Source organism: Hypanus sabinus, chromosome 31, assembly GCF_030144855.1.
Source record: "Hypanus sabinus isolate sHypSab1 chromosome 31, sHypSab1.hap1, whole genome shotgun sequence".
NCBI lineage: Eukaryota > Metazoa > Chordata > Chondrichthyes > Myliobatiformes > Dasyatidae > Hypanus > Hypanus sabinus.
In genome coordinates, this window is record NC_082736.1 from 26,523,850 (window position 1) to 26,549,857 (window position 26,008).

Below are 26,008 nucleotides of genomic sequence, written 5' to 3' on the forward strand. Positions count from 1 at the left end.
GCATGGGTCTGTGGTGCAGAAGGGAAAGAGGGCGAAGAGGTCGGCGCTAGTGATGGGGGGGGGGGGGGGGGCTCAGTTGTCAGGGGAACAGACAGGAGACTCTGTGGACATGACTGGGACATCCCGGGTGCCAGAGTCAGGGACATCTCAGATTGTGTCCACAACATTTTGGAGAAGGAACCAGATGTTTTGGTAAATACAGGTGTTCCCCCCCCCCCCCACAAAGGTAGAGCATTCCTATGAAATCTTTCTTAAGCCGAAATGGAGTAAAGTGAAGAACCATTAATTGATATGGGAAAAATTTTCGTAAAAGCGAAAATCCTCTTTGTAATGCGAAAACAGGTTACTAATGTAGGTCTTTTGTGAAAGCAAAGTGGCGTAAAGCAAACATTTGTAAAGCGGGGGGCAGCTGTATTGGTACCAGTGGCATAGGAAGGAAAAGGAAAGAGGCCCTGAGAAGCAGGACCTTCAGGGTAGTAATTTCAGGATTACTGCCTGTGCCACACACCAGTGAGAGTAGAAGCAGGATGATTTGGCAGGTAAATGCGTGGCTGAGAGGCTGGTGCAGGTGGCCGGGCTTCAGGTGCCTGGATCTCTTCTGCGGGAGGTGTGACCCTGTTCAAAAGTTGCACCTGAACCCGAGGGGAACCAATATTCTCACACGCAGGTTTGTTAGAGCTGTTGGGGAGGGTTTAAACTGATTTGGCAGGACTGAAGGGACTCAAGATAGGACGGAAGGTAAAAAAGCAAAGATGGCGTGCAGTCAGACTGTCAGGAGGGGCAGGCAGATGATAGGATGTAATTGCAGCCAGCAGGGTGAGTACCAGTGCAGAATCAAAAAGGGTAGCGAATACAGTACCAAAGTGTTGTACCTCAGTGCGTGGAGTATAAGAATTAAGGTGGGTGATCTTGTTGCACTGTCAGAGATTGTAAGATATGGTGTTGTGGTCATCACTGAATCATGGCTGATCGATGTTTGTAGTTGGGAGCTGAGTGTCCAAGTTGTATCAGAGGGAGAGGAAGGGAGGCAGAGGGGGTAGCGTGGCAGTGCTGGTAAAGAAAGGATAAAGTTGTTGGAAAGATGGTGACATAGGATTGGAAGATGTTCAATCCTTGTGGATTGAGTAAAGGAATTATAGCAGAGCTACTAGGACTTGATGTTTCAATCCCAATGATAAAGTTGGCACTGTCGATGTTGGCAGTAGGCTTGGAGTGGTGATGAGGAGGGGAGCTACGTCATTGGGGTCGTCAGGTGGGCACCTTCCTTCTTTGACGTTTCGTTGATAAGCCCACAACGTTTCCAGAGGGCTCAGCGGTGCTGCCTGGCGCACAGCTACACCCCTTCAGTTCTGTACCTTCCTGTCTTCATCTTGCAGCCCAGTTGTTGTCTTTCCTTTCAATCCAAACCCAATTGCTGCTTAATTCTGCTGCATTTGACAAGGACGTGATTGCTTATTGGAGGGAGACACCCATCACCCCCACCTTCTTCAATAGACTGGTCATAGATGTAACAACGAATCCCCCCCATCCCACTTCTACAGGGAAAATCTTGGTCTTCCAGCCGTTCTGAGCAGCTTCAGTCGCCAGTTCAGAGTACTTGGTCTTTTTCCTCTCATAAGCTTCTTCAACACCGTCTTCCCATGGTGCTGTCAATTCCACAACATATGCCAGCTTGGCTGCTGTGGAAGAGCTAACGGACCCTGATGGCAGTTACATACAGGCCTCCCAACAGTAGCTGGGATGTGGACCACAGATTACAACAGGAAATAGAAAAGGCATGTCAAAAGAGCAACGTTATGATTTCAGCATGCAAGTCAATTGAGCAAATTAGGTTGGAAAAGATCTCGAGAGTGAACTTGTTGAATATCTATGAGATGGCTTTTAGATCAGTTTTCGTTGAACCACCTAAACTGGATTGGGGGTTACGTACTGAACCGGAGGTGATTAGGGAGCTTAAGGCAAAAGAACCCTTAGGAGGCAGTGATCACAATACAATTGAGTTTAACTTGAAATTTGTCGGGAAGAAGGCAAAGTCTGATGTAGCAGTATTTCAGTGGAGTAAGGGAAATTGCAGTGGTGTGAGAGAGGAGTTGGCCAAAGTAAATTGGAAGATGCTGGCAGGGATGACAGCGGAGCAGCAATGGTGTAAGTTTCTGGGGAAAATGAGGAAGGTGCAGGATTGATGTATTCCAAAGACAAAGAAATACTCAAATAGCAAAATAATTCAACCGTGGCTGACAAGGGAGGTCAAAGCTAATGTAAAAGCAAAGGAGAGAGCATACAATAAAGCAAAAATTATTGGGAAGACAGAGGTTCTGGAAGCATTTAAAACCCTACAGGGAGCAACTAAAAGAATCATTAGGAGGGAAAAGGAAATATGAAAGCAAGCTAGCAAACAATATCAGATTGGATAGGAAAAGGTTTTTTTTCAAGTATGCTTAAAACAAAAAATAAGAGAGATTGGAATGGATAGGACTGCTAGAAAATGAGGCCAGGGAAATAATAACTGGGGTCAAGGAGATAGCAAATGAACTCAATGAGTATTTTGCAGCAGCCTTCAGTGTGGAAGACACTAATAGTGTGCCAAATGTTTAAGGGTGCGAGGGAAGAGAAGTGGGTGCAGTTACTATTACAAGGGAGAAGGTGCTCAAAAAGCTGAAAGACCTGAGGGTATATTAGTCAGCCAGACCGGATCAACTGCACCCTACGGTTCTGAGAGAGGTAGCAGGAGAGATTGTGGAGGCATTAGTAATGATATTTCAAAAATCATTGGACTCTGGCATGGTGCCAGAGGACTGGAAAATAGCAAATGTCACTCCACTCTTTAAGAAAGGGGGAAGGCAGCAGAATGGAAATAATAGACCAGTTAGCCTGGCCTGGGAAGATGTTGGAGTCGATTGTTAAGGTGGAATGCTTGGTGACACAGGACAAAATAGGGCTAAGTCAGCATGGTTTCCTTCAGGGAAAATCCTGCCTGACGAACCTGTTCAAATTCTTTGAGCAGGTTACAAGCAGGATAGATAAAGGGGATGCAGTGGATGTGGTATATTTGGACCTTAAGAAGGCCTTTGACAAGGTGCCACACATGATGCTGTTTACCAAGTTAAGAGCCCGATGCATTACAGGAGAGTTATTAACATGGTTAGAGCATTGGCTGATTGGTAGGAGGCAGCGAGTGGGAATAAAAGGATCCTTTTCTAGTTGGCTGCCAGTGACTAGTGGTGTTCCACAGGGGTCGGAGTTGGGACGGCTTTCTTTCTGTGCTGTATGTCAATGATTTAGATGATGGAATAGATGGCTTTGTTGCCAAGTTTGCAGATGATGGATTGGTGGAGGGGCAGGTAGTGTTGAGGAAACAGGTAGGATGCAGAAGGACTGAGACAGATTAGGAGAACGGGCAAGAAAGTGGCAAATGAAATACAGCGTTGGAAAATGCGCGGTCGTGCACTTTGGTAGTAGAAATAAATGTACATGTATTTTCTAAACGGGGAGAAAATACAAAAATCTGAGATGCAAAGGGACTTGGAAGTCTTTGCGCAGAACACCCTGAAGGTTAACTTGCAGGTTGAGTCGATAGTGAGGAAGGCAAATGCCATGTTAGCATTCATTTCAAGAGGTCGAGAATACAAGAGCAAGGATGTGATGCTGAGGCTTTAAGGTACTGGTGAGGCCTCACCTTGAGTATTGTGAACAGTTTTAGGCCGCTCATCTTAGAAAAGATCTGCTGGCATTGGAGAGTGTTCAGAGGAGGTTCACAAGGATGATTCCAGGCATGAAAGGGTTATCATACGAGGAATGTTTGATGGCTCTGGGTCTGTACTCGCTGGAATTTAGAAGGATTGGGGGGGGGAATCTCATTGGAACCTTTGGAATGTTGAAAGGCCTAGAGAGGGTAGATGTAGAAAGGATGTTTCCCATGGTGGGGGAGTCTAGGACAAGGGGGCACAGCCTCAGGATAGAGGAGTGTCCAATTAAAACAGAGATGGGGAGAAATTTATGCAGCCGGGGGTGGTGAATTTATGGAATTTGTTACCACAGGCAGCTGTGGAGGCCGGGTCGTTGGGTGTATTTAAGGCAGAGCATGAAAGGTTCTTGATTGGACATGATATCAAAGGTTATGGGGGGGGGGAAGGCTGGGGAGCGGGGCTGAGGAGGAAAATAAAGGACTGAATGGCGGAGCAGACTCTGAGCCCAACGATCTAATTCTGCTCCTACGTCTTATGGTCTTATCGCTGGTGCCGCAATAGATTTCGCGAACCGCTATGTTACCACGCTGTTGGTGCCTTATTGGTGTCTGGGACACAGTTGCACAGGACAGAAAGTGGGGGGACAAGTGACAGCTGAGATGTTATTGGGGGAGATGACCCCCCCCCCCCAAAAGACCTGAAACACAACCTGAGAGAAAATCAAACTGACTGCTTGGGTTTAATTTTTTTTAAAAAAACTTCCCTTCTTTCATCCTAGGAACTGCTGACACACCTGGAGGACCATGGTGCTTCTAAAGGTGGGTCGTATCTTCATTTGAGTCACTAAAGGGGCCCTGGGGCTGGCTGGACCTGGTCCTCCACAAGGGAGTGTGGTTTTATGATTACCAGAATTGGAATCTGATTCATCATTAATGTCACTGACATACGTTGAGATATTTGTTGTTTTGCTGCACAATAATATCGGTCGTGCAAAAATAAAGCAAAAAATAGTCGGGTGTCGTTCATGAGTTGGTTCGTTGTCTGTTAGATGGCGGAGAGGGAGAAGCTGTTCTGAAGTCATTGAGTGTGTGCCTCCAGGCCCCTGTACCTCTTCCTTGAAGGTAGCAACGAGAAGTGGGCACGTCCTGGGTGATCGGGGTCCTTAATGATGGATGCCACCTTTTAAATACGTCCTCGAAGGTGGGGAAGATGGTGCCCATGATGGAGCTGGCTGAATTTCCACCCCTCTGCGGCTTTTTCTGACCCTGTGTAGCGGCCCCCCCATACCCGACAGTGACACAACTGGTTGGAATGCTCTCCATGGTACATCTGTAGAAATTTGCTGGAATCTTTGGTGACGTGCCAAATCCCTTTAAATTCCTAATGAATTATAGCCGTATTTAATTAAATATACGACTAGTTGAGGTCTTTGTCCCAGCACAGAGCCACCAACCGCTGCCAGGTCACAGCCTTTCCAAGGGGATGGGCAACCAATGCCTCAACTTAATTGCCTCTCGTAGGTATCACGATACACGCAGTGCCACTTGATCACCAGCTTGTTAGTGCATTTATCTGATCAGCCAATCACGTGGCAGCAATTCAGTCAAAATCGAGTCAAATTTATTTATCATACATAGATACCGCTGAAGGAAACAAGAGTTCCTGTGGGGCCAAGGTGTGAAACACACACAGCACGCTCAGGGTAGCGAGCCAAAATAAACAGTCTTGCAAACAAAAAACAGGTGGTACAAGACCCTGAGGGACATGTCCCACAATTGATGGTAGAATCTCCTAGCAGACGCACGCTGATGCAGCCTGCCATTCCACTGCTTGAACACGGGAGGGCAGCACTGACAGGAGAGGCCAGTGCCCCAGCCGAGCGTGGCTGCCAGACGGCACCGTCTCGAAGATCACCAGTCTGCAGAACGCAATGTATACAAGCATGCAGACTTGGTCAAGAGGCTCAGATGTGATTCTGAATGGGGAAGAAATGTGATCTGAGTGACTTTGACTTTGGTGCCAGATGGGGTGGGATGAGTATCTTTGAAACCGTTGATCTCCTGGGATTTTCACACACAAGTGTCTAGAGTTTACAGAGAATGGTGTGGAAAAACAAAAAAAAAATCAACTGATCATCAGTTCTGTGGGTGAAAATGGCTTGTTAATGAGAGAGGTCAGAGGAGAGTGGCCAGACTGGTTCAAGCTGAGAAGAGGGTGACAGTAACTCAAATAACCACACGTGCAGAGGAGTGTCTCTGAACACAAAACGTGTTGAAGCTTGAAGCGGCTGGGCTACAGCAACGGAAGACCATGAACATGTCCTGAGTGTCCACTCTGTCAGGTGTAGGAGGTGGTCACTGTAGAATTAACATGCATTTCACAGGAGTGAAACAGAATGAGGTTTGTTATCGCTGGCATGCATCGTGGACTTTGTTTTGTGGCAACATTGGCATTGGGTAGTGAGCGGAGAAGTAATGGAGACGAATTGTGCGTGGGTCAGTGGGAGAATCTGGTGTGGGGGGGGGGTACTGATGAGAATATGGAGAAAACATTAAAAAATGGGATTAATATAGGACTGGTATAAATGGGTCAGCATGGACTCAATTGGCCAAAAGGTCTATCTAAGATCGTGTGGAATATCTGACCCAGGTCCATTTCTCATAAGCGCAGTGCAATGAGCCCAGATGGATTTTATGGGTTCCACTGGACAACAAAGATTTTGCTCCCTGAATACTTTTGGTTGTATCTTATGGATTTTGGGCTGCTGATCATCAAAATTACCATAAAATCTCCCTATTGCACACCTTTTAAAAAAAAAATCGTCTATATTTGTTATTTCACTTCGTTATTCAAGTCAGAATAACTGATGCCAAGATTAAGGAAGGGATTTTTGTTGGTCCACAAGTCAAACAGGTCATCAATGACAGGTAATTCAAAGAGCTTCTAGTGGGACCGGACAAAATCACATGGAAGGCATTCGAGGATGTAGCTGAAAATTTTCATGGCAACGACAGAGCACCGAACTACTTGCAGCTGGTTGATAAGAATACAAAACTGTGAAGTGCAACATGTCACTAAAAGATCCATTTTCTGCCTTCCAATTTATACATTCATCCCTGCCAAACTTGGCGCTGTCAGCAACGAGCATGGTGAAAAGTTTCGTCGGGACGCTGCGGTCAAATTCAGTGCTGGCTGATTATCCTTGGACACTTGGCTGAGAAGCCTCAGACACTGAGTCCAAATGAAAATCATCAACCAAACGGTTTTAGCTTAGGTGAACTCTTGCAAAGGATCCGCACCATTATGCAATTAAGCGCATTACATCCAATAAAAGTTAATTTCTTGTTTCTCCAAATCCCTACGTGATACGAGTAGTCTGAAATTATATTTGTGTTCAGTTTCAAGTGGTCTATCGTAAACAAAAAAAAAATTCAGAGGGAGCAACTCTTCTGAGGAAAATTTGTTGTCCAGTGTTAGCGCGAGAGGATATACAGCCCCCTACCTTAGCCGTGTTGAGGTAAAGTTCTTTGCTTGAAAGAAGGCCTCATTCAGTTCTCTGCTGTCGCCAGTCGGGTACCCTCTGTGTGTTTGTCTCTGGGGCCTGTTTTATGTCTGCTCTTCCCTGCTCACTAACTCCCGTTTCCCGCGTCCCCAACAGGTATCAGAGACCTGGTCCGCGAACAGGGCAGCAAAAACGTCATTGTCACTTCGGCCGACAGGGAGTTACTGAAGCTGAACGCGTTGGACCCGGCAGGTGAGCCAGCCCCTCCGCCGACCGGGTTTGTTCCGGCCGTGTTGGCCGTGGTAGTCGGGGGGGGGGGGGGGGGGGGGGGTCCGTCCTGGGTTGAATGGTGGTGCATTTGGGTGGGAGGGAGGGACGGGGGCTCGTTTTTGCTACTGTTCCGTTGCTTTCCGTTGCTCTGCCAAGCATCACGGGTACGGAATGTTGAGCGACACTTACGGGCTGCCCCCAGCACACCATTGGGTGTGTTGGCTGTGAATGCAAATGGCGCACTTCATTAAATGTTTCAATGTACATGTGATGAGTGAACTTGAGTCTTGAGTCACCCCAATGGATGTAATACATAGGAACAGAATTAGAACATTTAGCCCGTTGGGCCTAATCCGCATTCCAATATGGCTGATTTTATTTTCCCTCTCAATCCCTTTGCCTTACTAATCAAGACCGTGTCAACCTTTGCTTTAAATATTCCCAACATCTTGGCGCCCACAGCCGTCTGTGGCGATGAATTCCACAGGTTCCCCCACCCTCTGGCTAAAGAAATTCCAATTCATCTATGTCCTAGAGACTGTGCCTTCTATTCCTAGACTCCCCCACGACAGGAACCATCCTCACCACATCCACTCTATCTGTGTCCTCTGGTCCTAGAATCCCCCACCGCAGGAAACATCCTCTCCACATCCACTCTGTCGGTGTCCTCTGGTCCTAGACTCCCTCACTACAGGAAACATCTTTCCCACATCCACTCTGTATCCTCTGGTCCTAGACTCCCCCACGACAGGAAACATCCTCCCCACATCCACTCTATGTCCTCTGGTCCTAGACTCCCCCCACTACAGGAAACATCCTCTCCACATCTACTCTATCTGTATCCTCTGGTCCTAGACTCCCCCACTATAGGAAACATCCTCCCCACATCCAGTCTATCTGTGTCCTCTGTTCCTGGACTCCCCCACTACAGGAAACATCCTCTCCACATCCACTCTCTCTGTGGTCCTAGACTCCCCCAGGATAGGAAACATCCTCCCCACATCCACTCTATCTGTGTCCTCTGGTCCTAGACTCTCCCACTATAGGAAACATCCTCTCCACATCCACTCTATCTGTGTCCTCTGGTCCTAGACTCCCCCACTATTGGAAACATCCTCTCCACATCCACTCTATCTGTGTCCTCTGGTCCTAGACTCCCCCAATATAGGAAACATCCTCTCCACATCCACTCTATCTGTGTCCTCTGGTCCTAGATACCCCCACGATAGGAAACATCCTCCCCACATCCACTCTGTGTCCTCTGGTCCTAGACTCCCCCACTATAGGAAACATCTTCTCCACAACCACTCTATCTGTCTCCTCTGGTCCTAGACTCCCCGTATAGGAAACATCCTCTCCACATCCACTCTATCTGTGTCCTCTGGTCCTAGACTCCCCCACTATAGGAAACATCTTCTCCACAACCACTCTATCTGTCTCCTCTGGTCCTAGACTCCCCGTATAGGAAACATCCTCTCCACATCCGCTCTATCTGTGTCCTCTGGTCCTAGATACCCCCACGATAGGAAACATCCTCTCCACGTCCATTCTGTGTCCTCTGGTCCTAGACTCTCCCACTATAGGAAACATCCTCCCCACATCCACTCTGTGTCCTCTGGTTCTAGACTCCCCCACTAAAGGAAACCTCCTCTCCACATCCACTCTAACTGTGTCCTCTGGTCCTAGACTCCCCCACTATAGGAAACATCCTCTCCACATCCACTCTATCTGTCTCCTCTGGTCCTAGACTCTCCCACTATAGGAAACATCCTCCCCACATCCACTCTGTGTCCTCTGGTCCTAGACTCCCCCACTACAGGAAACCTCCTCTCCACATCCACTCTATCTGTGTCCTCTGGTCCTAGACTCCCCCACTATAGGAAACATCCTCCCCACATCCACTCTGTGTCCTCTGGTCCTAGACTCCCCCACTATAGGAAACCTCCTCTCCACATCCACTCTATCTGTCTCCTCTGGTCCTAGACTCCCCCACTATAGGAAACATCCTCTCCACATCCACTCTTATCTGTCTCCTCTGGTCCTAGACTCACCGCACTATAGGAAACATCCTCTCCACATCCACTCTATCTGTGTCCTCTGGTCCTAGATACCCCTACAATAGGAAACATTCTCTCCACATCCACTCTGTGTCCTCTGGTCCTAGACTCTCCCACTATAGGAAACATCCTCCCCACGTCCACTCTGTGTCCTCTGGTCCTAGACTCCCCCACTATAGGAAACATCCTCTCCACATCCACTCTATCTGTGTCCTCTAGTCCTAGACTCCCCCACTATAGGATACATCCTCTCCACATCCACTCTATCTGTGTTCTCTGGTCCTAGACTCCCCCACTACAGGAAACCTCCTCTCCACATCCACTCTATCTGTGTCCTCTGGTCCTAGACTCCCCCACTACAGGGAACTTCCTCTCCACATCCACTCTATCTGTGTCCTCTGGTCCCGGATTCCCCCGCTATAGGAAACCTCCTCTCCACATCCACTCTATCTCGGCTTTTCAATATTTGATAGGTTTCAATGAGATCCCCTCTCATTGCAAGTGAGTACAGGCCCAGAGCCATCAAATTCCCCTCATATGTTAACCCTTTCATTCCTGGGAGGATTCTAGTAAACCTGCTCTGACTCTCCCCGTTAGATTGGGAGCATGTTCCTCCTCAGACTGGAAGTCCAAACGACACCAAAGTGTCTGCGGATGTCCGAAACCTGGAGACAGAGAGGTTGCCACCCTTCCCACAGCGAGAGTGGAGACCAACAAAGTAAAGCAGTTTGCCGATTGCGATGTTAAAGCTGCCACGCCACCTTTATACCGAGTTCTCAGACTCGAAAATCAGCAGCAAGCTCTCCCCCGCTGTTGAGAGAAAGAGGGATTTGAGCAACGGGGGCCTCTGACAGCCGGTTTCTCCTGCAGCTCTGGCATGGAATTGGCTCGTCCGCAGGGTTGCAGAACCTCCGAACCCTGAAGGCGTACGACTTCCATGCAGCGTCCCTGAGAAACGGCTGGTTGACGCAAACGGAAGTAATCTGATTGGGAGGCTGTCGAACTTTTCTCTTGATTTCCTTGTCGTTTCAGACGCGCAGACGACCAAGGAGTGCCTGATGCTGCCCGAGGCCTGCCAGCTGGACACGTGCCCTGTGGCCAAAAGGCTGCCGCCGCTGCCCACCCAGACGGTGCTGCAGTTCTGCGCCGGGCTGGAGCCCGCCCCGTCCCCCCTGCCGCCTCTGACCCCGGTGCCGGCCGGCCCTCCCCCTCAGCGGCCGGCCGCCCAGGCCTGCGGCCTCCACGCCCTGCCCTTCGGGCTGCTTGACCAGCTGGGGGGTTGGCACCCCAGCGAGCCCCAGAGCCTGTGCGAGGCCCTGCTCGGCCCCCTGCTTCTGCGGCGGCCTGGTGGCGTGGACGACGAGACGGGGCGGGGCGGCCAGGAAGCCCGGAGCCCCGCCAAGGCAGCCGGCTCCACCGACAGCTGCCTCAGCGAGAAGACCGGCTCCACCCGCCTAGAGAGCCCCACCCCGGCGCCTGGGGCTGGTGGGGGCGATGCCGGGGCACCCCGGGCCCTGGCGGGGAAGGTGGGAAGCGACACCGACTTGTCCGACAGCGAGCTGGCCCCCACGCCCGATCCCGGGGAGACCACCGTCGCCGCCTCGCCCTTCCCCGGGGCCCTGGACCCTCTCACCTCCTCCTGGCTGGAGGGCAGGCTGTCCCCCTCGCAGGATGCCGAGCAGTCGGTGAGGCCCAAGGACCTGCGGCTAGTGAGGCGGCGGGGCCCAGCCGGGAAGAAGCCCAGTGGCCGGCGGAGGAGGGGCCGGGTTGGGGTGTTTGAGCGTGGCCCGCCGCCCCGGTCTTTCGCCGGGGGCTCTTCGGAGGACGAGGACTCTAGCGAGCCCAGCGACGCCTCCAGTCTGCGCTCACAGCCCCGCTACAGCAGCTCGTCCAGCTCTTCTACCGCCACCTCCCCTTCCTGCTCCCCGCCCACCGCCAGCACGGCTGCCCGCCGCAGGAGCCGGCGCCCCGAGCGCGAATCCACCCCTATGCCCTCTCCGCTGGCCCACATCTCTGGGGCGGGCGGGGGAGGAGGAGGAGGGGCGGGTGAGCAGCTGCCTGGCGGTGTCCGCGTCCTGACCGCCTCCAAGTCGGACCTGGAGGCGCGGGAGGGCGAACCGAGGGGCCGAGAGCGCCTCGCCCAGCGGCTGGAGTCCATCAGCAGCTCCTGGGGACACTCGGTCAGCCCAGCCAGCTGGGCGGCCGCCCTCACCAGCGAGGGGGCCATCGGAGGAGGTAGGTCGACGGGCAGGCCCAGGTTCTGCTTGGGGTCCGCGGTGTCCAGAGGTGGGTTGCCTTGGTCTCGGTGGGAATAGTGAAGGCCATAGAGTCTTGTGACGGGAGTGGTCGGGGCTCTCGGCAGGTCGATGGGGTGCAGTGTCCGGTGACGGGGTTGTGTTAGGGGATGGTGGATAGAATGAGACATGGGGCCGGGGGGGGGGGGGGGGAGAGATATTTAAGAGAAACCTGAGGGGGAACCTCTTCACTGAGTGAGTGTGAGAGTGAGTGTGTGTGTGTGTGTGTGTGTGTGTGTGTGTGTGTTTGTATGTGTGGCATCCATGCCCCCAATTTACCCCCGTTCATCTAGGGTGAACCTCTGTCGCCCCGCCAACGGTGCAATACCCCCCCCCACCCCGTACACACATACAACACAAATACCAGACAATACACCAAAGGACAGTAAATAATTGCAACTTTATAGTTATTTCTCAGTGATGGGTTAGTAGAAACAGATAACCTAAAGGTGCCAAATCAGTAAGTTTATCAGTTTGTGCACATAATATTTTAATACGGTGGAGCTCACGCCTCCAGTTCCATCCACAAAGACCTTCTGAGCCTTCGGCCACCGTCCGAACCGCCGACGTCCAGTATCCGTCGCCCTGGAACCGCTGTCCGCTCCTCACTCATCCGTCCTCCTCGCTCGCCTCCCGGAAAAGACCGCAAACTCCCGCTCAGCTCACACATACAAGATAGCACAGCAACTCTCCATTGGTTAGTAACCCCCTTATCTGCCGTCATAACCCAATCATTCCAGACACAGGAACCCATTACAGCATTGAACAACATTACAGTGAAGCCATTTTGTTAGCCTGAACAGTTAATACCAAAGTTACTGGGACCGAGAGCCCTACGTGTGGAGCAAGCTGCCAGTGCAAGTGCTGGATACGGGACTGATTCCAACGCTTAAGAGAAATTAGGATAAGTAGGTGGGTGGGAGGGGTATGAGGGGCTGTGGTCTGGGTACTGGATGCTGTGCTGTCGTTCCTGATGATTCTATAAGGGGAGCCTGCAGGAGCACGGCATTGTGGGAATGGGACTGCGGCAACGTCAGAGGGCCGTTGTTGGCCAAACTCAGAACGCTACGGACGAGAAGTCTCAACGGCGGCCGTGTCGGCCTCCAGTGGGCGGAGGGTAGGGTGGGTTGTTCGGGGTAGCTCTGCACGTGGTGACGGCTTGCCACCCTTCTGGCTTTCAGCTGCCGCCCCTGACGACGCGGGAAAGCGGGAGCTCAGCAGCAGCATCAAGCGGACGCAGGCGATGAGGCGGCGGCATAACGCTGGCAGCAACCCCACACCTCCGCCCTCCATCATGGGCTCCCCGCCGAGGTAGGGCAGCACAGGGAGGGGCCTGCGGGAAGAGGGTGACACAGAACGAGCGGCACTGTGGGGAAAGTGCAGGAGGTGCTGGGAACACGTGTTAAGGCTGATTTATACTTCTACGTCAAATGAACGCTGTATATACAGCGTAGCCGTGTAACGCACAATGTACCCTATGCCCTACCCTACACTATAGCCTGACGCACACCTCTCCAAAGATGTAACTGCGCGTCGCGGCGACGCAGACCGCAACAACTGATTGGTCCGCTCGGTAGCATTGCATTTCCTCCTGTCTCTAGGCATACTGCGCATACACTGATGTGAAATAAATGGTTGGAGACGACAAACCAGATTGTCAAATCTATCTGCAGGCATCCAAAAATATTTGAAACGCATTTCTTCGTCCGTGTCTCTCGGTGGCCGGACAAGCACAGAAAATTCAACCCTCCTCCTGCCTCGATCCGTTCAATGGCTGCACACACCATCTCCTCCGACGTCTTCTCTCTCTTCTGCGTTGTAGTAATTTCACTAAAAGTAACCCTTGTTCAACATTTATTATCTCCAACTCCAACTTGATGCACTCAGTCGCCATTCTTTGAAGTTCACGAAGAAACTCTACACAGTGGCATAGAAACCCCACCGCCAACTAGCGTTTTGGCAGTGAATTGCAGAGAGACGCAGACACACCAACGCACAGGTATAAATGTTCACAACGGCGCAGGCTGCTCACGAAGGCTGCAGCGTAGGCCACTACGCAGAAGTATAAATCAGCCTTAAGGATGCAAGAAACTACACGTGTTAGAATCTGGACCGTATGAGGAATAGCAGATAGTGCACACTCTCTCATTGGGGACTTGTAGGTACCGATTAAGGAAACTGTCCTGATCACATCTGACAAACTCTTTCCCATCCAGCCCTTTTACATTGTGGGGGTCCCAGTCAATAGTGCAAAGCTGAAATCACCTACAATCACAATCTTATGTTTCTTCGCAAGTTTGTTCCTCTAACTCCCATGGTCTGTTGGGTGGTCTATCAACGTATTCGTATCTCTCTCATTCCTCAGTTCCACTTATAAAGCCTCACTAGATGAATTCTCTAGTCTGTCCTGACTGAGTGCTGCCAAGACATTATCCCTGACGAGTAATGCCCCTTTAATCCCTCCCACTCTATCATCCCTGAGGCAACCAAGCCCCAGAATACTGAGCTGGCAGTCCTGCCCCTCCTGCGGCCGGGTCTCACTAATGGCTACAGTGTCACAAATCTGCATGCTGAGATCATCTGCGTTTCCTGCAATATTCCTTGCATTGAAGTATCCACAGCTCATGACATTAATCGCTCCACGCTCAATTTTTTGATTCCTGACTTTGTCTGAGGTCTTGACAACGTCTGTCACCACAACCCCTCCGCTATCTGTTCTGGCTCTGATTCCCAACTCCCTGCAGCTCCAGTTTAACCCCACTGTCAGGGCTGCATTAACAAACCTTCCTGCTAGGATATGTCCCCCCTCCTTGCGCCCCACCTACCCTAGAATGTCTCATTTTTACTGTGTACCGTACCAGCAGTTATGGTTGAAATGACAATAAAAGTGACTTGACTTGAGAGCCCAATGATCCGAAAATCTGAAGCCCTCCCTCCTACACCAACTCCTCAGCCATGTGTTAAACTGTATGATTTTCCTACTTCTGGCCCCACTAGCATGTGGCACAGGTGGCAATCCTGGGATCACAGCCCTGAACTCACTTCGCAGGAACTTGTCCGTCTGCCTGACTACGTCATCGGCACCAAAATGGACCCCGACCTCTGGCTGCTCACCCACTTAAGAAGGTGAGATGCTTCCTGGGTGCCAGGGTCCGGGAGAACATACCACCCAGAAACCTTGTTCTCGTCCACAGAAACTCCTGTCTGCTCCCCCTCCCACCCACCGCAGCTTGCCCCTTCACCACCTTTCCCTCTTCTGAGCCACAGAGTCCAACTCGGCATCCAATTCCTGACCACTGTGACTTCCCTCTGGTCGTCAATGGGCCGCAATTTCGTTTTGCAACTTGTATGAAATCTCCGGGCGATGCTGGGTGAAGGTAGTGTGCTCACTACTGGGGAGGGTAGAGAAAAGGGGGGGGGAATGAAGTTTATACCCGGTCCCGCTCCTCCCGAGGAGCCTCGGGATAACACGCGAGCCCCATGTGCTGCTGTCTTCTTCCACGCAGCCTGCAGGACATCCAGCGGAACCGCGCAGCCTCCCAGTCCCGCGCCCACGGGCTTCCGGCAGCCCTGCACTTTGCCAGCTCACTGCTGTTACCGCGGGGCCCCGTGCACGAGGCTTCCAACTTCGACGACACCTCAGAGGGGGCCATCCACTACTTCTACGACGAAGCTGGTGAGTACCCTCCAACTTGTTACTGTACTCGGTGGGTTCGATCCTCAGCTCTTCAGAATCGGGTTTAATATCACCGGCAGGTGTCGTGAAATCTGTTGTTTTTGCCGCAGCAGTACAATGTGTAATAAAAACTGAATTACGTTAAATGTGTATTAAATAAATTAAATATGGATTGCAAGAAAGTAGTGAGGTAGTGTTTATGGATGCAAGTTAGATATGGCCCTTGTGGCTGAGGGAAGTTGGGTATGGCCCTTGTGGCTAAAGGAATCGGGGTATGGAGAGAAGGCAGGTACAGGGTTCTGAGTTGGATGATCAGCCATGATCATACCGAATGGCGGTTCAGGCTCGAAGGGCTGAATGGCCTATTTCACCTATTTTCTATGTTTCTAACGTCCGTTGAGGAATTGAGTGGCAGAGGGGAAGAAGCTGTTCTTGAATTGCTGAATGTGTGCCTTTTGTCTCCTGTTACCTTCTCCCTGAGGGTAACAGTGAAAAGGGTCCTGGGTGGTGGACACTACCTTTCTGAAGCATAGTTCCTTGAAGATGTCCTGGGTACAATGGAGGCTAGACTTACAAGGATGTTGCCTGGATTGGCCTTATGAGAATAGGTTGAGTTAACTCGGCCTTTTCTCCTCGGAACGACGGAGGATGAGAGGTGACCTGATAGAGGTGTGTAAGATGATGAGAGGCATTGATCGTGCGGATAGTCAGAGGCTTTTTCTCAGGGCTGAAATGGCTAGCACGAGAGGGCACAGGTTTAAGGTGCTTGGAAGTAGGTACAGAGGAGATGTCAGGGGTGTTTTTTACGCAGAGTGGTGAGGGCATGGACTGGGCTGCCGGTGGCGGTGGTGCAGGCGGAAACGATAGGGTCTTTTAAGAGACTCCTGGATGGCTACGTGGAACTTAGAAAAATAGAGGGCTATGGGCTATGTTGTGTGGGCACGTGGCCTAGTGGATAAGGCATTGGCCTAGTGATCTGCAGGTTGCTGGTTCGAGCCTCAGCTGAGGCAGCATGTTTGTGTCCTTGAGCAAGGCACTTAACCACACATTGCTCTGCGACGACACCGGTACCAAGCTGCTTGGGTCCTAGTGCCCTTCCCTTGGACAACATCGGTGGCGTGGAGAGGGGAGACTTGCAACATGGGCAACTGCCAGTCTCCCATACAATCCTGCCCAGGCCTCCGCCCTGGAAACTTTGCAAGGCGCAAATCCATTGTCTCACGAGACTAATGGGTGCCTATGAGTGAACCCAGGTAGCTCTAATGTAGGGACATGTTCGGCACAGCTTTGTGGGCCGAAGGGCTTGTATTGGGCTGTAGGTTTTCTTTGTTTCTAGTGCCCGTGATGGAGCCTATTGAGTGAAGCCAGTTAAAATTTGACAATAGACAGTAGGAGCAGACATAGGCCATTCGGCCCTTCTGGCCAGCACCACCATTTACTGTGATCATGGTTGATCATACACAATCAGTACCAGTATCAGTTTGCGAGTATCTCTGGTGACATGCCAGATCTCCTCAAACGCCTAATGAAATATAGCTGTTATTTTGCCATCTTTGTAGCTGCATCGATCTGTTGGGTCCAGGTTAGATCCTTGGGGATGTTGACACCCAGGATCTCAAAATTGCTCTCTCTCCACTTCTGGTTCCTCTGTCAGTGAACTTGTTGAATGTTGAACTTTGAACTTAAGACATTAAAGCACAGGAACAGGCCCTTCAGCCCACAATGTTGTGCCAAGCTCGTTAATCTAATACCTTAAAACCATGAAATTAGGAACAGAATTGAGTCATGGCTGATCCATTTTCCTCCCTGCCTCTCCTCGTATCACTTCATGCCCTGGCCAATCAAGAATCTATCAATCCTTGCCTTCAGTGTACACTATGTAAAGACTTGGCCTTCACAACCATCTGTGACAATGAATTCCTCAGATTCACCACCCTCTGGCTAAAGAAAGTGCTCCTGATCTCTGTTCGAAAGGGCGCCCCTCTGTTCTGAGGCGATGTCCTCTGGTCTCAGACTCTCCCACATTTGCACGAGCCTAATCAGGCTCTTGCAACGCTAGTGATTGCGGGTCGGTGTTCAATTCCTGCCGCTGTCTGTAAGGAGTTTGTATGTTCTCACCTTGACCGTGTGGGTTTCCTCCCACTTGCAGGCTGCCCCCGGCACATCCTCGTGCTGGGCCAGTTGCTGATGTAAACGATGCATTTCTCTGTCTGTGTGAGCAACTAATCTAAATATGTACAAGCAAGCTGGATGAACTCAGCAGGCCGGGCATTTCATCTGTTGAAATGAACAGTCAACGTTTTGGGCCGAGACCTGCTGAGTTCATCCAGCTTGTTTGTGCGTGTTGACTTCTGCAGTGTACTTTGTGTCTCCTAATCTAAATATGCACTGCTTTGGCAAGACCTCTGGGAATACTCCATGCGATTTCCATCTCCTTCCCATGGGGAAGGATTTAATTCTCTTGGAGGCAATGCAATCTAGTTTCCGCGATGGACTCCCTAAAGGGTGGGGGGGTGCTGTCCGACAGAAGAACGCAAGAGAACAGGAGCAGGAGTAGGCCCCCCTGCCCAAATTTAGCCAGGCCCCTGAGCCCTCAAGTTCGTGGATTATCTACCTCCATTTTAAATAATTCTTAAAATCCAGTCTCCGCAATCCCTGAAGCAGGGAAAACTCCATACCTTATGTGAGAAGAAATTTCTAAGCTGACTTTACCCTGAAAGTCTATCTCTCCCCCCCCCCCCCCCCCCCCATTCTCGTCACATTCTACAAGGGTTGTATTGAGAGCATCCTGAGCAGCTGCATCACTGCCTGGTTCGGAAATTGCACCGTCTCGGATCACAAGACCCTGCAGCGGATAGTGAGGTCAGCTGAGAAGATCATCGGGGTCTCTCTTCCCGCCATCATGGAGCTTTACACTACACGCTGCATCCGCAAAACAAACAGCATTATGAAGGACCCCATGCACCCCTCATATAATCTCTTCTCCCTCCTGCCATCTGGGAAAAGGCTCCAAAGCATTCGGGCTCTTACGACCAGACTATATAGCAGTTTCTTCCCCCAAGCTATCAGACTCCTCAATACCCGAAGCCTGGACTGACACCTTGCCCTATTGTCCTGTTTATTATTTATTGTAATGCCTGCAATGTTTTGTGCACTTTATGCAGTCCAGTGTAGGTCTGTAGTCTAGTATAGCTTTCTCTGTTTTTTTTATTACATAGTTCAGTCTAGTTTTTGTACTATGTCATGTAAACCATGGTCCTGAAAAACATTGTCTCATTTTTACTGTGCACTGTACCAGCAGTTATGGTCGAAATGACAATAAAAGTTGACTTGACTTGAAACCATGACTCAGCTTTCAGCATTTTCCCTCCAATGAAAACACCTCAGCGTCTACCGTCGGGACCACACCCGCTCAGCGGCCATTCTATTTGGTGCCTCCCGCTGTGCATCAGAATGGGAAGGAAACGCGATCGAAGAGGAGGAGCCACCTCCTCTACTTGCGTTAATTTTACCGGTGACACGGTAGCGTAGAGGTTGGCGTTACGCTTGGCGGCACCAGCCAGCCGGGTTTGGTTCCTGCTGCTCCCTGTAACCGCAAGGGTTTCCCCCCATGTTCCAAGACCTACCGGTTAGTGGGTTAATTGGTGGCACGGGTGTAATTAGGCAGCACAGGGTCACCGGGCCGGGGAGGTCTGTTACCAATCTATATCTCTAAATAAATTAAGACTATCCTTTCGATCCTTTGTACTCGCCCACCTGGCAAAGTTTTTTTTTTACCTCATACCTAACTTCTCTTTTTCTTTTCTTCCCCCTCCCACAGGTGTCCGCAGGTCCTACACGTTTGGCCCGACAGGAGGGGGCTACGAGAATCCAGTGGGTCAGCAAGTGAGCCTGGAGCACGTCAATAACAATGCATGGCAAGTTGACCCAGGCACCCGCGCTCCTCCCCCACTCGGTTTACCTGCCCCCTGTGTACGTGCTCCCTACGACCCCATCAGTGTAAAATGTTCCGGTGCTGATTCATTACTATTTTCACTCGATGGTGTTCAATAGGTACATTTAATGTCAGAGAAATGTATGCAATGTACATCCTGAAATTCTTTTTCTTCACAAACATCCACAAAAATAGAGGATTGCCCCAAAGAATGACGACAGTTAAAATACTAAAACCCCAAAGCAGCAGCAGAACAACGATTCTCCCCCTCCACCCCCACCAGCAAAAAAGCATCGGCACCTTCCACTGAGCACTCAAGCGTGGAGCAAAGCATCAGTAAAGATTCAGACTTGCAACGGCTTATTCACCCGATAATCCGACACACCGATAATCCGGTTATCCGATCACCCGATAATATCCCCCAACCCCCAGGGGAAAAAGGGTGTCCCCGTTTCACGTTAAATCAGTTTTCAGACGAGCCTGGCTTTTCCCACTTCCCACCTGTGGAAAGAACCTGGCGCCATTTCTTCCGACACAAACGACAAGAGCCGAATTTATTTAACAGATACATTTACATACTGTATTGTTGGATGATTGGGGAGCTTTTAAAATACAGCAAAAGGCAACTAAAAAAGCTATAAAAAGGAAAAAGATGGAATATGAGGGTAGACTAGCCAATAATATGAAGCAGGATACTGAAATTTTTTCAGTTATATAAAGAGGAGTGAGAATTGATATTGGACCACTGGAAAATTATGCTGCTGAGGTAGTAATAGGGTCAAAGAAATGGCAGATGATCTTTCTTTCTTTTTCAATCTTTTTATTATTGTTATTAATATCAATAAAATACAATTGATACATAGATAATGGGATTACAAACATACACATTTCAACTGCACATGAAAGAATACATAAGCAATGATTACAGTATAAATGAGTATTCCCAAATCATAGACGATACAATATATAAATAAACAAGGCAAATCTAGGTATATCATAATATGTAATTAAAAAAAACGAAAAAGAAAAAAAATGCAAAAAAAAACTAATCTAATGATCTAATAGCTAATAAGAAAAAAAAAGGAAAAAAGAAAAAAAAAAGGCTGTTTATAATGTCTCACAAAAATACAGAATCATCAGTGTCGTCAATTCCGATCCTCTCAACATATATAAAATCAAAACTGGAAAATCAAATAGGCTTGAAACAGGGTCATATTACATGCAGATGAACTTAATGGGTAATTTGCGTCTGTCGTTTCTGTGGAAGACACTAGGAGTCTGCCAGAGGTCCGTGAGTGTCAGTGAGAAGGAGTGAGCGCCATTGCTATTACAAAGGGGAAAAGTGCTAGGCAAACTCTAATGTTGTAATGTGGATAAGTCACCTGGGCCAGATGGACTACATCCCGGAGTCCTGAGAGAGGTTGCTGAAGAGATAATGGATGCATTGGTCATGATCTTTCAGGAATCACCTGATTCTGGCATGGTCCCAGAGGAATGGAGGATTGCAAATGTCACTCCACTCCTTAAGAAGGGAGGAAAGGAAATTATAGGCCAGTTAGCCTAACCTCAGTGGTTGGGAAAGTGTTGGAGTCTATTATTAGGGATGAGGTTTCGAAGTACTTGGAGACCAATGATAAAATAAATCAAAGTCTGTATGGGGAAATCTTGCCTGACAAATCTGTTAGAGTTCTTCGAGGAAGTAACAAGCAGGGTGGACAAAGGAGAGGCCATGGATTTCATTTACTTGGATTTTCAGAAGGCTGCTTAACAAGATAAAATCCCATGGTGTTACAGGAAAGATGCTGGCACGGATAGAGGAATGGCTGACAGGCAGGAGGCAGTAAGTGAGAATAAAAGTGGGCCTTTTCTGGTTGGCTGCTGGTGACTAGTGGTGTTCCTCAGGGGTCAGTATTGGGACCGCTACTTTTCACATTGTCAGTGATTTAGATAATGGAATTGATGGCTTTGTGCAAAGTTTGTGGATAGGTGGAGGGGTAGATAGTGCTGAGCTAGCATTGCGATTGCAGCAGGAGCTGGAAGAATAGGAAAGAAGTGGCAGTTGGAATACAGTGTAGGGAAATGTACGATGATGCATTTTGGTAAAAGGAACAATAGTGCGGACTGTTAACTAAATGGGGAGAAGGTTCAAACATCAGAGGTGCAGAGGGACTTAGGAGTTCTCGTGCAAGACTCCCAGAGGGTTAATTTACAGGTTGAGTCTGTGGTAAAGAAGGCAAATGAAATGTTGCCATTTATTTTAAAGGGAATAGAATATAAAAGCAAGGAGATAATGCCCAACCTTTATAAGACACTAGTCAGGCCACACTTGGAGTATTGTCAACAGTTTTGGGTCCCATATCTCAAAGGATATGTTGTCATTGGAGAGAGTACAGACGAGGTTCACGAGGATGATTTTGGGAATGATAGGGTTAACATATGAGGAGTGTTTGGCAGCTTTGGGCCTGTACTCACTGGAATTTAGAAGAATGCAGTTGATCTAATTAAAACCTACCGAATGTTGAAAGGACCAAATAGGGTGGATCTTGGGGGGCTGTTTCCTATGGTGGGAGTATCTAGAACCAGAGGGCACAGCCTCAAAATTGAGGGGCGACCTTTCAGAACAAGGTTAAGTAGGAATATTTTTAGCCAGAGAGTAGTGAATCTGTGGAATGCTCTGCCAAAGACTGCGGTGGAGGCCAAGTCTTTGAGTATATTTAAGGCGGAAGTTGATCACTTCCTGATTGGTTGGGGCATCAAAGGATATGGTGAGAAGGCAAGGTTTAGGGGGATCTGGGATCAGCTATGATGAGATGGCGAAGCATACTCGATGGACTGAATAGCCTGATTCTGCTCGCATGTCTTATGGTCTTAAAGCCTAGGAACAGAACTAGGCCATTCAGTCCATTGGGTCCGATTCCCCATTTCATCATGGCTGATCCATTTCCCTCTCAACCCCATTCTCCCGATTTCTCCCCGTAAACTTTGATGCCCTGGTTAATCAAGAACCTGTGAATCCCCACCATAAAAGTACCCAATGACTTGGGTGGCACAGCAAAGAATTCCACAGAACCATCGCCCTCTGTCTACAGTAATTTTTCCTCCTCTCTGTTCTAAATGGACATCTTTCAATTCTGGGGCTCTGCCTCTGGGCCTAGACTCCCTCCATTATAGGAAACATTTTCTCCATATCCACCTTTCAATGTTTGAGTGTTTCAATTAGATTAATCCTCTCCCCCACCCCCCCACCATTTCTCTAAACTCCAGCGAGCACCGAGCAGCGATCCATAGCCGTCAAGTGTCCTGTAATGTTAACCCTTTTATTTCTGGGATCGGTCTCCTCTGAACTCTCCAATGCGAACACATCCCTCCTTGGATAAGGGGCCAAAACTGCTTTCCTACTCCAAATGCAGCCAGACCAGTGCCTTATAACACCTTAGCAATAATCGTCGTTGTTTTTGTATTCTAGTCCTCTTGAGATGAATACTATGATTGCATTTGCCTTCCTTACCACTAGTTAATCTTTAGGGAATGCGCACAAGAACTCCCAAGTCCCTCAGTACCTCTTGAGCTTTGAATTTTCTCCCCATTTAGAAAATACTCCACGCCTTTATTCCTTCTATCAAAGTGCATGACCATGCAAGATCATACACTATATTCCATCTGCCACTTTGCCCGTTTCCCCCAATCTACGTCCTTCTGCGGTCACCCTGTTTCCTCAGCACTTCTCCTCGGAACGGTGGAGGACGAGAGGTGACCTGATGGAGGTGTGTAAGATGATGAGAGGCATTGATCGTGTGGATAGTCAGAGGCTTTTCCCCAGGGCTGAAATGGCTAGCCCGAGAGGGCACAGTTTTATGGTGCTTGGAAGTCGTCACAGAGGAGATGTCAGGGGTAAGTTTTTTACGCAGAGACTGGTGAGTGCTTGGAATGGGCTGCCGGTGACGGTGGTGGAGGCAGATACAATAGGGTCTTTTAAGAGACTCCTGGACAGGTACATGGAGCTTAGAAAAATAGAGGGCTATGGGTAACCCTGGGTAATTTCTAAAGCAAGTACATGTTCGGCACAGCATTGTGGGCCGAAGGGCCTGTAGTGTGCTGCAGGTTTTCTATCTTTCTACTACCTGCCTTCCACCTGTCTTCGTATCAGCTGTAAACTTGGCCACTAAACAATCAATTCCTTCAACCATATCGTTGACAGACAACATAAAAAGAAATGGTCCCAATACTGATCCCTGTGGAACACCCCTAGTCATCGAAAGCCAAGCAGAAAAGGCTCCCTTGTTCCCACTCTTTGCCACCTGCCACTCAATGCAGGTACCTTTCCCATAATACCATGGGATTTACCAAGCAGCTCATGTGTGGCACCTTGTCAAAGGCCTTCTGAAAATCCAAATAGACAACACCCACTGACTCTCCTTTGTCTATCCTGCCTGTTATTTCCTCAAAGAATCCCAGCAGGTTTGTCAGGCAAGATATCCCCTTTAGAAAGCCGTGCCGACTTTGGCCTGTTCTGTCACGTGCCTCCAAGTACCTCAAATCCTCACCCTGAATAATAGACTCCAACAGCTTTCCAACCTCTGAAGTCAGGCTAACTATCCTATAATTTTCTTTCTTCTTCCTCTCTCCCTTCTTAAAGAGTGGGGTAACACTTGCAATTTTCCAGTCCTCGGCAACCATTCAGAATCTGTTATCATTGCTAATGTCCACAATCTCTTTCAGTCCATCCGGTCCAAGTGACTTATCTACCTTCAGGCTTTTCAACTTCCCAAGCACCATCTCCTTACTAACAGCAACTACACTCACTCCTGCCCCCCCCCCCCCCCACATTCTCCTCTTCTCTCTGTCATTCTGCTAATGTCGAGAGTGAAGACTGTTGCAAAATGCCTACTCGGTTGGCCTGCCATTTCTTTGTCCCCTTTCCCCTCGTCCACCCCAGTCTGCGGTTGGAGTGGTTTCTCCAGTGCACCCTCCGGAGGTGTCCCGCAGTTCGGGAACCACTCCCCCGCAGTGCTCGTGCGCTGCACCTTACTGTTCGAGCCAGCGCATTATTGATGCTTGGGCATTCCCAGAAGTTCGCCAACGCTGTTGCATTCTAGGTTGGGTGCGACTGCTACACAGCAAGATCCACATAACTGGGGACGATCGTTTGGCTCAGGAACCTTGGGGAGCCCCATTGCCCATCTTCGAGCAACCACGGGGATTTTGAAACGTGTCCCGAAGCAGGTGTTCTGTTGATACAAAAATGGAGGGTTACGTAGGAGGGAAGGGTTAAATTGATCTTGGGGCAGGCACACCATTGTGACCTGTACTGTGCTGTGATGTTCTACGTTCTATAGAGAGTCTAGGGATCATCTGAAGACAGCGCCTCTGATGGTCCAGTACTCCCTCTGTGTTACACACAGCACAGCAGGGCCCGAGTGCTTCTGACACTTTGACCGATTCTAGTTTTGTTGACTGTACTCTTTCTCCCTTTTGTCGGAAATCCAGGGATCACCATTCCCACTCTTCCAGTTTCACCTCGGCCGACGCGCCCGATGGGATACATCTCCTCCAACCCCGGCCGGTCGTACTGCAGGGAATGCAGGTCCGCAGGGTCCCAATGGAAATTCCTGAGGTAACAGCACCAAGCCGTGTCTTCTGTTTGCTTTTACCCTTGCTCAGGCCCCTGAGTTCCTTGACCTTGTCGAAGAGTCCACTGTCGTTGGGAGCCAAGCATGATGCTTCACTCACCTCAGCTCTGAACTGACTGAACAACCTTCAAATCTCACTTTCAAGGGCTCCACAACCCGTATGACGAGCTTTTGACGGCTCGAGTAGCTCATTGAAACCTATGAAATGTTGTAAGGCCTTGATGGAGAGGATGTTTCCTTTGGTGGGAGAGCCTAAGACCAGAGGGCACAGCCTCGGAAAAGAGGGGTGTCCTTTTTGAACAGAGATGAAGAGGAATTTCTTTAGCCAGAGGGTGGTCAGTCTGTGGAATTCGTTCCACAGGCAGCTGTGGAGGCCAAGTTTTTATGTATATTTAAGGCAGAGGTTGACAGATTCTTGACTGGGCAGGGCATAAAGGGATACAGGGAGAAGGCAGGAGATCGGGGCTGAGAGGGAAAATGATGGAATGGCAGAGCAGACTCGATGGGCCAAATGGCCTAATTCTTCTCCCTATATCTTATGGTCTTATGGAAATACAGTAGGCTTTTAAACACAAGTTCAAGTCAAGTCATTTTTATTGTCATTTCGACCATATCTGCTGGTACAGTACATAGTAAAAATGAGACAATGTGTTTCAGGACCATGGTGTTACATGACACAGTACAAAAACTAGACTGTACTACGTAAAAAAACAACACAGAGAATACTACACTAGACTACAGACCTACACATGACTGCATAAAGTGCACAAAAACAGTGCAGGCATTACAATAAGTAATAAACAGGACATGCTGGAAACCTGGGGCTTCTCTTTTGTGGAAGTGCGTAGTCATACTGAGAGATGGCACCAAAGCAGGCCCCCTTCCCTATGAAACCAGTGCTGACCATCAGCCACGATTTTACACCAGGGGTTCCCAGCCTGGGGTCCACAGCCACCTTG

General features: G+C 49.4%; 1 protein-coding gene across 2 annotated transcripts in view; it reads left to right on the forward strand.

Annotated features, from left to right (window-relative positions):
* LOC132383993 (pecanex-like protein 3) overlaps window positions 1-26,008 on the forward strand; it is a 121,935-nt gene that overhangs the window by 17,347 nt on the left and 78,580 nt on the right. The window contains exons 4-11 of one of the 2 annotated variants that reach the window (XM_059955241.1): window positions 4,465-4,504; window positions 7,345-7,440; window positions 10,548-11,750; window positions 12,991-13,120; window positions 14,807-14,935; window positions 15,316-15,485; window positions 19,306-19,402; window positions 24,907-25,033. In XM_059955241.1, coding sequence (XP_059811224.1) covers window positions 4,465-4,504; window positions 7,345-7,440; window positions 10,548-11,750; window positions 12,991-13,120; window positions 14,807-14,935; window positions 15,316-15,485; window positions 19,306-19,402; window positions 24,907-25,033 — 1,992 coding nt within the window. The remainder of the gene's footprint in view (window positions 1-4,464; window positions 4,505-7,344; window positions 7,441-10,547; window positions 11,751-12,990; window positions 13,121-14,806; window positions 14,936-15,315; window positions 15,486-19,305; window positions 19,403-24,906; window positions 25,034-26,008) is intronic. The other variant, XM_059955242.1, reaches the window with a different exon arrangement.